Genomic DNA, 12,185 nt, shown 5'->3' with positions numbered 1-12,185 from the left:
CGAAGAGGCTGAAGAGGAAATACTCCAGGAAATCTCCCAGCAAGGCGAATCTTGTCAAACGTGCATTACTAACGATAGAGAATGACAAGGTACCAATACGTAAAGCTGCTGAGCAGTTTGGTGTTTCCTATGGGTACCTTTATCGTAGGCTAAGTGGTGAAGTTAATGTTGATAGTAGGAATGGACCAAGGCCAATATTTTCTGACGCAGATGAAGCTTCAATGGCGCGATGGTTAAAGGAAATGAGTGCCCGAGGAATGGGTTTGAAACCCGGTGAATTCCTTGACTTTGTACAAAGAGTAGTGAAGGAAGAAAATAAAAGTACACCTTTTAAGGATGACCGTCCAGGCTATGACTGGTATAACGCATTCATGAGCAGAAATAGTAACATTATTCAACTAAGACAAGAAACACCATTAGATCTGGTAAAGTGATAGGACCACTAAAAGCTGATTTAGGTCAAGTTCCCCATGTTGTTGGTGGCCATAGCAAACAAAGATTTACTGTCATGTTCTGTGGTTCAGCAGATGGAACCATTATCCCTCCATTCTTCATCTATCCATTACCAGTTCCAAAGGGATACAATCCATTATCTGGTTCGATAGAAAACAGTGGAATTGCCTACACAAAGAAAGGATGGATGGACGCAGCAGCAACCAAGAAATTCCTTGAACATTTTGATAAGAATTGTGGACCAGATAGGCCAGTTGTGCTTCTCATCGATAGTGTGAGCAGTCATCTTGAAATGAAAGTCTTTGAGTATGCTTCATCAAAAGGTATTGAACTATACAGGTTACACCCAAATGCCACTCACATCATGCAGCCCTTGGACGTTGGAGTCTTTGGTCCCCTGAAAAAAAGATGGTATGAAGTGCTGCGGCGTTACAGCAGAGACAATCCCGGTAATCCTGTAGGAAAAGAAAACTTTGCTGAACTACTGAAGGAGGCCTTCCTGCTTTTTTATAAGCCACTTACTGTAATCAACAGCTTCAAGAGTGCTGGTATCTATCCAGTAGATGGCACTGTGATCACATCAGAGAGGCTGAAACCTGGCATGACCTTCAATGCAGAAGACCATGTAGAATGCAGGTCTGCAACCAAAAAAGATGGCACAGACAGTGCTTCTTTATTAGCATTTCATTCGCTTGAAAGTTCACTGGACACACCTATTCGTAACAAATACCAGAAACGAATAGAAGAGAGCTATGATATACAAGAGGTTTCACCCTGTTTTAAGGTGTACAAAACCTTGTATTTGAGATCACATGAAAATACATCAGGTACCTCAACCACTGCAACCATTTCGAGCTGTGCTGATTGTGTATCGGGTTCATGTTTATCAAAGGCACATGATGCTGCTGATTTGAACAATACTGTTACAACTCAAAATGAAGGATGTAATAAATCAAGTGGTTTAGATTTGCTTGCATCTGTTGTTTGTTGCCAAACTGAAAATAAAGTATCAAATGACCAGTCTGAAACAAGTGATCTGATGATATCCCCTGCTTTAAAGAAAAGATTGATTTACCCTGTAGCAGAAACATCAAAAAAGGCCAAACGGGCAGGTCCCTTGCAGGATATGCCTGATAATCTTACATCACCATCTGCCTTAAGGACAATGGCATTGAAAGAGTTACATAAGATAAGACAGTCTATCAAAAGAGAAAAAATGGCAAAGGCCAAATACTTCAAAAATCTTACTAAGAAGTCAAATGAGATGATAAAATCAAAGACTTTACCAAAATCATCAAAATGTGCTAACAAGAACGATAAGAAAAACTCTGAAACACCCAAAGAATTAGAAGTGAAGTGTATGGGATGTCATATGACATGGGAGGAGGAGCAGTTACTTCAAACTGGCAGTATTTGGATCCAGTGTGACCAGTGTGATAGCTGGATGCACAAGGAATGTTGCAGTGACGACTTTATTGTAGACAATGATGATTCACCATTCTCTTGTCCCGGATGTGAGTAATGATAGTGATTGAAAGCCAAATATGACAGGAAATTCCTTAGTAAACCATCTGTACAAGCAGAATTTTTAAGAAAAAGTGTTGTTTTTTTACTGTTCAAATTTGATAACTTTTGTATTTACATGTTACAATTTACCTCTATTTTCATTGTAAATTTTGCTCCCTAAAAGGTCAACTTATTTTTTTGTTACCTCAATAATGCGGCCATATCCAGTCAATATTTTTTTTCAAGATAAAAAGTATAGTGCAGTTTATCATAAACAAATTCAAAATATTGTTAAAGGAATTTTGCATGAATTTTGATTAGTGGAATCTAGTTAATATATATCGACGTGAAAGTTAAAGGTTTGGCATATATTATCCGCTGTTATGCTAAAATTCTAATATTTCAGGTTCCAAAGACTGATGCAGTGCAGAGTATTCCAAACCATTCATCAGGGCCGTCAACTTTGCCAGACACGTTGTCCGATAAGTGCATCTGTATAAAAAACTGTGTAATTAAAGGCTATCACCACTATAAGATTCGCCCCCCTATCACAGATCCACCTACTAAGTTACAAGTGGACAGAGAATATTTAAACATTCATGATGTGAGCTCCTGTCTCGTCTGGATACCAGAACTGATGATTTTGACAAAGACTTACATAACATGGTCACTAATGACAAACCCCATTTGATGTTATCAGATATTGCATGTTTACCAGTAGGTCAGGCACCAAGAGAATTGGCTCCTTGCTTTAGAACTGTACTTGACGCGGGGGGACAAGTCTATGCTGAAGCATTTGGGGAACCAACACCAAGTTCATTCCCATGGCCGGAGCAAGATGAAGTTGGTGGGGGGGTATTTTTGCCTTGCAATTATTACATTAAGCCATTGAAATCCCTTTGTACAGAGACTCTTAAAGTTATTAGAGACACTGTTTCTAAATTAGAAGCAGGGAGTGTGATGAGCATTGAATTTTAAATTCTGCCATTGTATTGTTCTCATAGGGACCCGGCGAAGTGTTGGGATTGCATAAAAAAAACAATTATATTCAATCCCAACACTATGCCGGGTCCCTATGATTGTTATAGTTTAGTTTAATAAACATTGCAGTTGCTTTGATCTTTGAATGGATGTATAGTATTTTTTCATTTTTTAGCAAATTTATTCCAGAGGTACTGGTTTGTTATAATTGCAATGTATACTTTTATACATTTTACATTATTGTGATCTAATTATTGTTAAATCTTATCATATGTTATTTACCAGGAAGGTAACGTGATATTTAGTATTGCTTTCCATTTTTTACCATTTTTATCCCAGAGGTACTGGTATATGCTCAATATTTTTTTGATACTTTTTATTACATTATTTTTACATTATTTTGATCCTATTATTGTTAATTGTTAAATGTTTTTCTTTGATATTTACCAAGAAGGTAACTCAATATCTAGTATTTTTTCCATTTCTTTAGCAAATTGATTCCAGAGGTACTGGTTTGCTATGTTTTTTACATTATTGTGATTCTATTATTAGCAAATGCATTCCAGTGGAACGTGTTTATGTTAATTGTTTGTCATTTTAATAAATACATTAATATAAAGTTCTATTTTTTTCAGGACCTTAGATATAAAAATATTTTCTAGTCATCCATAAAATGTTCAAGTCATAAACATATGTGTCGCCTTCTGAGAAAACTGGGCATAATGCATGTGCGTAAAGTGTCGTCCCAGATTAGCCTGTGCAGTCCGCACAGGCTAATCAGGGACGAAACTTTCAACCAAAATTGGATTTCATTTAAACGAAATATGTCATAAACGTGTAAAGTGTCTTCCCTGATTGGCCTGTGCGGACTGCACAGGCTAATCTGGGACGACACTTTACGCGCATGCATTATGCCCAGTTTTCTCAGAAGGGGACTCGTATATGTCATAATTTCATACATTTTTTAAATTATTGTGAGTCTATTGTTGTTAAATGTTATCATTCTGTGTTATTTTTCAAGAAGTTATCTTGAGTTTATCAATAAATTGCTTTTATTGAGTATATGGGTTTGTTTAATATAACCAAAAATATGTAGGAATCCATTTCAAATCAAAACATTATACTTTCAAACAGATTAATTGGTCTTGTGTACTAACTATATAAAGTATTCTATACTGTCTAACTACCCTTGCGGGAATTATTGACAGGTGCGCAGTCAGTGCAGATAAAAGTGTTAAAAGTGAGAAAGATAAAAGTAGCGGATCCGTGGTCAAGTGGTAACACACTGGCTTCACAATCCAGAGATCGCTGGTTCGATCCCCTGCTGTACCTAACCTACTAACTCGTCTTTCGCATGAGCCGTTAAACCGAGGTGCAGTGTACTAGGTGCTATACACCGGGCACTAAAAGACCCAGGGTCAACTCTGGAATGGGGTGTCTCCTGTATCTTGCACTATCGCCCGTAACCAACTGACACGTCTTTCTGGGGGCGATGGCCATATGGGAGACAATCCCGGTGCACTCGATAAAAAATAATGAAGAAGAAAGATAAAAGTATGTTAGATCAATTATAAGTTGAAGTGAATTAAGGTTAAAATCTGATAAGACATGTCTCCCAGACTTTAAGGTGCAGAAGGGTAAAGCAGAGACTGTTTTAACCCTTCAAAATCAGGATGTAAAACTGTAGTGGCAGGGAGGTTGTTCCACATCACAATAGTATTTGGGAAAAATGAAAACTTATAATAATTTGCAGTGGTATGGATCTGTCTGCAGGAAAGGGGTGCATGTGACGAGTGAATCCGGTGGGTCGCTCGATGTATGATGGTAGGGGCACAGCCAATTGATAAACCTTGAACAATTTTGAAAAATATTAATTTAGTGTTATTTCGCTTGTCGTACAGACGAACACCCTATAAGGTTTACACATTGTCAGACAGGTGTTGAACTGAAACAAACGAACCATTCTGATGTTTATTTAAGTCATACATCATTTGTTTTGACAGTCAACATAAGTTTTGAGATGCTCCCTGACCTACATCTTCCAAATAGTCCGAGTGATCCGAAATTACCGCACTCGATTCGGAACTAGCCAACTTGGTGCATGTGAATAAGTTCAAATTGGCATCAGAAATGTATTGGTAAGTATTTATAAATCAATATGGCCTGAAAGATGAAATATTTTGCCTGAACAATCCAAGTATTTTGAAAGCAGTTGCTTTCTTTTAAAAATATTAACACCATTTTTTACGCTAGTGATCTGGAACTACCCGACTGACTGTATATAAGCTCCTATCTATCTAAATATACTGCCAAGCGCCCTTTAGAGCATTATAGGCAGAGGGACATTATCGAGTGTGTTTCCTGGAAAGAACCAGTACTAGGTGTCTATGGAGGAGATAATGAGAATGCTCCCCGAGTGGGGAGCAAACCCACGAACTCCCGATCGCTAGGCGGACACCTCATCCACTACACCACCGCGATCTGAAGCTCCTTCATTAAGTGGCAGCATAAAAATTCAGGGCCTTATCAGGCTTATGGGCAGTATACCTATCACAAGCCAGCTTAAGTAGAATACTGGAACCAGTGCCTTCTGGGGCAGCAGACAGCACAGTCAGAGTTATAGAGGCTGATGCAGGAATATCATTCTTGCCTCGCTTAGAGGCCTCCAATCTTGAAACAACCTTCATTTTGCTCTTTTTACGATCCTTGGAATACAAAATAAATAAATACAATTAGAGAAAACATGGTAACGATTGTAGTGATTGAAGGTTGCTGTCGAGGAAGCACTTTAGCGACGCAGTTAGTGTCTGACTACCACTTTGGAGGTCGTGGGTTCCATCCCCCACTTGAGCTCCGTTTTTTCACAGATTTTTCCATTTTCTCCACTGATTCAATATCAAGTGAAACTCACATAACATTAAAATCTCATTTATAATATGTGTATATTTTCATGTTTATAAGGATTAATCAATAGAAGCATTACACCGTCAAAAATTTCGAACACGAGGGCTAACTACCCGAAATACGCGTTCCCTCCGGACACTATAGCATTTTAAAGAAGATACAGAAAATATCATCTTTAAGAAAACATACCATTTTTTGATACGAAGAATGAGAATATGTTAAACAACTCTGGTGCAGGTGTGATTTTAACCGTGTAATAATTCTTGGTCGCATTAGGATTGTTATTTCAACCTTCTGTCATCATGCAGCTTGCCTAGAGTAGCCGGCCTTCGAAATTGAAAGGTTACACTGTACTAGATTTGTATGAAACACCCCCTGGGTCCGTGCTTTTATCTGAATAAGGCTGATTCACAGCGTACCTCCCAGAATAATGAAGGAATACATGTTGTTACCATTTACATGAACATCACCATGCATTATAGTAAGGAGCATGACTATATGTGTAAAAAATATTTAATTAAGAAACATGTATACAATATATTAAACATCAAATCTTTATCAATAGTGTGTCATTGATGTTTGTTTAAAGTTTCTATATATATTCTCGACGATAAAATTAATATTTGGAATATGTGCAAACTCATAAAATACTTAATTTTCTGTTTGCTGAACAAACTGTTGAAGGAAGCAAAACAAAATATGTATACTATTTTTATCATACTAGTGGTATATTTTCTGATTCTTCAGAATCTCCTCATTCCATATAATTGTCGCATAGATAATCCACGAGGTATTGAACTTTGTCTTCATGCATGTAATCATCGCTTTACGGACACCGCTTCTGAAAAAAATTACATGCTTCATCAGAGCAGCGTTAAATAGGTATTGCAACGTGTTAGTTAAAAACACAATAAACATGTGTGTGGTTAAAAAGTTTGTTTGAAACCGGACACAATTCAAGGGGCACTTAATACCCCCACACTTCAACAATAGTTTTATCGATGCCATGTTATTTTGTGTCTACACGTTTGTGAAGATCAGCGTCTGTAGAATTGAACTTTCTGTCACTAGTTGTAAATAAAATATCCCCCAAAGCTCCAGTAAAAGCGTAATAAACGTTTTCTCATCTTGCACTAACATGCCTCTTCATTTTTATATTGTTGCAAAATGATGATGAAGATGCCTGCTTTTAAACTATATCACACTGTTTTGCCTTTACTCCATGAATAATTATTTCTTTTCGACACATGTATAATAACTAGTCTCGTCTCCAGCGAATATGTATCTTATGACTCTGATTAGTTATGCTTGTTTTGAATTTGGATTTATTTATTGAATTCTATTTGTTACAGTTTTTTCAAACTGCACATCATAGCAACGGATCAAAAGTGCACCTTTAAATTCTCGTATCCTCAGAGTGATAAAAGTGTTACAACGCATACGTGCATAATTGGGCCGTTTCATAAAAGTTCGTACGGACGTTTTATTTCGTAATAATACTTACGAACGTCGTAAGAAAATCCACGAGTTAAAAAAATATTCTTACGCAACCACACGCTATGAATTCGTAAGATCGAACGCAAAAGTTACGAATGGTCTAGGGCTGTCGTGACGTTCTCAAATATGCCAGATTAAGTGATTTCACGTCTTCACAAGTGTTAAAATAATTAAAAAAGGATTTTATTTGCATTTAATAATAAACAATTATCATGTTTCTCTAGAAATGCAACTTGTCGGAGGAAAAATAATTCAATTTGCCGTGCTATAATTACACGTTGTGTTGTTCACGATTTCTAATCGTTTTACGATTCGAAATGGACGCAAAAATGTCCATTCATGACTGGTGTACACGTCGTGCTGAAAAAAGGAATACAAAATATGACAACGCAAATCGTAGGTCACATTACTGAAGATATACCCCGCTTATGTCAGTCCATGCGGTTTGTTAAAGATTTTTCATGGCTTGTGTCGAATACAACGTTTCCATCAGTTATTAAAGCGAGATTATACGATTTTGTCAAATATTTATGCATAAAATGTGTTAAATACTTATGATACATATATTTCAATACATGTATAAATTAAAATAAAAGTTAAGAAGAACATGTGTCGAAAATTGAGAAACAATCCAGATATTTAATTATGAAATCGAAAAAGTCTGTACAGTCGAATTCCCCAGCATCTATATCATGCATGTACGATGTGAACCTAAATTTAGTTTAACGGTTCATTTTAAATTCCTGCAATAATAAATATTCATACGACACACGAACATTAAATCTGATCGTTATAAAAAGACGAATGCTTCGGTCATTGTAGGAAAAAATGTACGAAATATCTTTGTTATAATCGGCTCGGAGCGTTAATTTGTCTTTGCTGCATTTTATGAAATTCTTCTTCAATGTATAATCTTTCTTGCCTATTTCATTGTAACATATTTGATCAATATATTTCAGTTAAACACATATTAAAAATTGCAGAATCTCGCTTTAATTGGTCGTCCGAAGTTATCCTTTAATAAAACAAGATAATGCTTTTATGGACGTGTTAAAATTGCAGAATCTCGCTTTAATTGGTCGTCCGAAGTTATCCTTTAATAAAACAAGATAATGCTTTTATGGACGTGTTAACCTTTGTTAAGAACTCGGCGCTATTTGTAATAGTGAACTTTCTACAACAGTAACATTAATTTTCAGGGCGATATATATGAACACTTAATGAAGTGACCAACTATAATTTACACAACTGTTAATTCTGGACAACACATAATTGTTTCTTATGGTCTGTTCCCGTACACTTGGTGTCACAAATAGCCGTGTTCCATCCAGAAATTTGACATTAAACACAATCTGTAACAATATAATGTAAAGTCTTACAAAATACTACCACTAGATCTACTACTACTTTTTAATTTCTTTTAAGATAATAATGAAGACGTCGACGTCGTCGATGATGTTGATGATAAAGATGGTAATGCTTATGATGCTGATCGCTAACACAAAACACATTACAAAATCTGGTGATCTATTTAATATAAGGTTGACACCAATGTTCGTCAATAAGGTTACACATCGTGATGTTAAACAGTAGTGCTTAACACATTTTTGTTAGGCAGTGACACCAGTGTGCGGTGCAACAAGGCCCTTTCCATTTCGCACACGTCCTTACCGAGGTTGGGACCCTTTCTGATATTGAGCTTTTACCCTTTATAATTATTGTAAGACATGAACGATTAAGACGCGTTGCACAAAATACACCAATACGCGAAGAAACAATATTTACTACGTATTTGATTTTTTTTCTCTCAAAACAAACTTTATTTCAGCATCAATATTTACAAACCATTTATAATTTATTTTCATGTTACCTCGCAGGTACCATGCTCCGTAAAAATCATTGTACGCAGATTTAAACCCAAAGTCATGTGCATAACAAAAACTGTGCTGTTACACAACGATCTTAATTTATCTTTAAAAATTATTCAAAAATCTAACAGTATCAATTCTATACGATATCGATTCAGTTCGATAATAGACATGATTATTCTAGTAAACATTGATATTATTACCTTTTTCAATTCCAAGAAAATTATGTCAAGTTTCCTCTGAATTGGCTGGACATGCAACATTAAAAATGAGTGTTAGACATTTGTTTAAGCAACCAAACGTGCTGCTATTGTTCCGACGACGATCTTTTATTTGAAATTTAACTTTCGAAATGTCATTAAAGTTCGTAATTTGAGTCGTCTTTATACTTTTTAATAAGATTAGCTTCAATAAAATATGTGTCCTTAGCGTACATGTAGTAAATTAACTTTCATTTGTCCTGTTTGGAAGCCCACGGTGAAATAAGGGGTGTTAACTGTTTGGCGCGCAGAAAATGTTTGGACCATGTTTAGCACGGTAGTATATCCTCATAACTCCATTGAAGGTCGAACTTCTATATAAATTAAAATTAATTGTTTCATATGATTGATATTAACCGAAAAAATAATCTGACATTTCCCACGCTGTTATTGAACGAAAGCGGAAATGCTCATGTGATAAGCCTCCAAGCACCAGCTGGTGCCAGACAGGAGGTTCTTATGCCCGTTTATCCTTTTAAGTTGTATAGCTAAAAATCAGCCTATGAGGTCTAGCTTATGATTCCCATTACTATTGAGAGTTTTTCAGGTAACGTTATGATCAAATGTAATGCAATAAAATATTCATAGGGAATGTGTGGGTATGGCGTTGAGTGGATGACGGTCAAACTATCTGTAACCTACAACGATCATACTTGAGAATTCACCAACGTGGGTTTGTATGTAGCTGATCACGATCCCGATCAAATGTTACTAGTTCAAGTTCATAAAAGGGAGATGTCTGACTGGAGCTGGTTGTGTAGTCTGGTACGAAATTGAGTACTTATTTTATTAAAACAATACTTGCTTGTTAGATATTCGCCGCAATTTAACAATCTAAGCGGGTTACCATAGCTTTGCGCGAATTACGAATAACATGAATGTTAGCAGAAGTATTAATAATTATATTACCAACGCGAAAACAAGTTATACGCCTTAACATGGATTTTACGCCAAACTAATGATTCGTACATAACATCTGCCGTGACCTTTCAAATGAAATGATTTGGGAAAAGACAAAAATCATTTTCGCTATTAAAACTATTATAAATAAATCTACCTTATTCTGGTGTCTTCATTAAAACAACTGAATGCCGTTGTTTTTCAATAATAATATATTCCATATACTTAATTTTTATTGTTTGGAGAATTTATTTATAATTGTATATTGATTGACTCTGAAAAGGCTTAAATATCAATAGTGACATTACGGTTATTTAATCCTTCACATTATGAATAATTTCTTTTCAAACAAAAGAAAGAATGGGAGTGTGAAGTTGATATAGAAAGGTTAAAACCGTTGCATGGTCTTATTTTGAAGCGACCGGTGCAAAAGTAAACACTCATTTGTCAAATCGTTTTAAGGTGACAGAGGTTTTTCGATTCTATGGGTTCTACAAGGTGGAAAAAGTCCTTCAACGGTACATAATTAACACAACGAACTTCTATGAATAAATACATATCATCGTCGTACAAATTTACTGCGCCCAATTACTTTTACGATTTAATCGACACAGGGTTGTGTTTTTACATTGAATTGAATACTGGTTGGTCGAAGAAGTATAGGATTCTTGTTGTTTGTACATTTACTTTGAAATCTTATAAATAAACGGTTTGATCGTGTACCAAATTATACACTCACAATACAAAACACAAGTTTATGAGGGTATCAATTAATTAATCAATACATAATTTGTAAAAAATCTATTTAAATACGCATTAATTGTGTGAATTAATTTTAACACAGGCGAAAATTACTTAGCTGGCCAATTTTCGATTAGAAAAGTACAAGAAGGTCCATTTGTAATTTTGGTTTTAATGATGGTAATGATTTGTCAAATATTTGTTTACAAATGGAACTAAACATGTATTTCCTTCTTTTATATGCATGAAATAAAAAAAAACAACGGCAATACACTTCTGTCTTTAATTGCGTAATGTCCGTCTAAATAATCTTCTTGATTATTGTTTGATTCATCCTAAAGTGGAACCCGGTTATAAGGTAGCTATTTTGATTTTAACAATCATTCCACTTTTGTGTTATAAACAGACATTTCTTTGGAAGGAGATGATAACATAAATCCAATATCGTACTGAAAAGAAAATGCTTTGTAACGCCGCATATGCGTGGTTGCCCATTGACAGTTGATATGCATGTTTTTTTAATAGAACCATCTAAACATTCACATTATGAAGAAGGTATTAATAAGTTTTTAGGGTATAGATACGAACGGTACTTGGTCTTCTTGGTCTTGAACAATTAGAACACTTACATCTCAAATCGTTTCAACTTAAAGTATTTTTTATTCCGTTGGTTTAATCGTGTGATGATGATAATACTCTTGAGTGGTAAATCTAGGTGGTGTCTATTTTGCATATTTATTGGACAACCTCTCACACGATTACAGAGAATCTTGTTCATAATCAATTTTCTGTGTATATGGGTCTATTTCATAAGAGAAACTTATAACCAGGGGCAAGGTTTATTTAACTGCAAACAAAAAACAACTGACAATGACGCATGACGAGCACGCAACAGTATCAAGCAGGAGGGGCTTATCATACACTTATATTTTTAAATGCATTTTTGCATAGTGTTATAGTAAACAATACACAAAAATGCCCATCCAAACGGGCTCAATTTTTGCTATGCTCAAGCCAGTAAAATATATACGTGTAGGAAAACTAAGGTATATTCAGACGGACAGACAGACGGACT

At 35.5% G+C, this 12,185-nt stretch overlaps 1 protein-coding gene across 4 annotated transcripts in view; it reads right to left on the bottom strand.

Annotated features, from left to right (window-relative positions):
• LOC127858398 (zinc phosphodiesterase ELAC protein 2-like) overlaps window positions 1-6,167 on the bottom strand; it is a 30,381-nt gene extending 24,214 nt beyond the window's left edge. For 2 of the 4 annotated variants that reach the window (XM_052395518.1, XM_052395523.1), the window contains exons 1-2: window positions 6,034-6,167; window positions 5,488-5,645 (exon numbers count right to left, since the gene is read on the bottom strand). In XM_052395518.1, the coding sequence (XP_052251478.1) occupies window positions 5,488-5,645; window positions 6,034-6,117 (242 nt within the window). In that variant the 5' untranslated portion in view covers window positions 6,118-6,167. The other 2 variants (XM_052395521.1, XM_052395520.1) reach the window with 2 other exon arrangements.
• Window positions 6,168-12,185: the final 6,018 nt, after the last annotated feature.

Source organism: Dreissena polymorpha, chromosome 14, assembly GCF_020536995.1.
Source record: "Dreissena polymorpha isolate Duluth1 chromosome 14, UMN_Dpol_1.0, whole genome shotgun sequence".
Lineage (NCBI taxonomy): Eukaryota > Metazoa > Mollusca > Bivalvia > Myida > Dreissenidae > Dreissena > Dreissena polymorpha.
The sequence above is the reverse complement of the archived record's forward strand: the minus strand, read 5'-3'. Positions and strand labels throughout refer to the sequence as shown.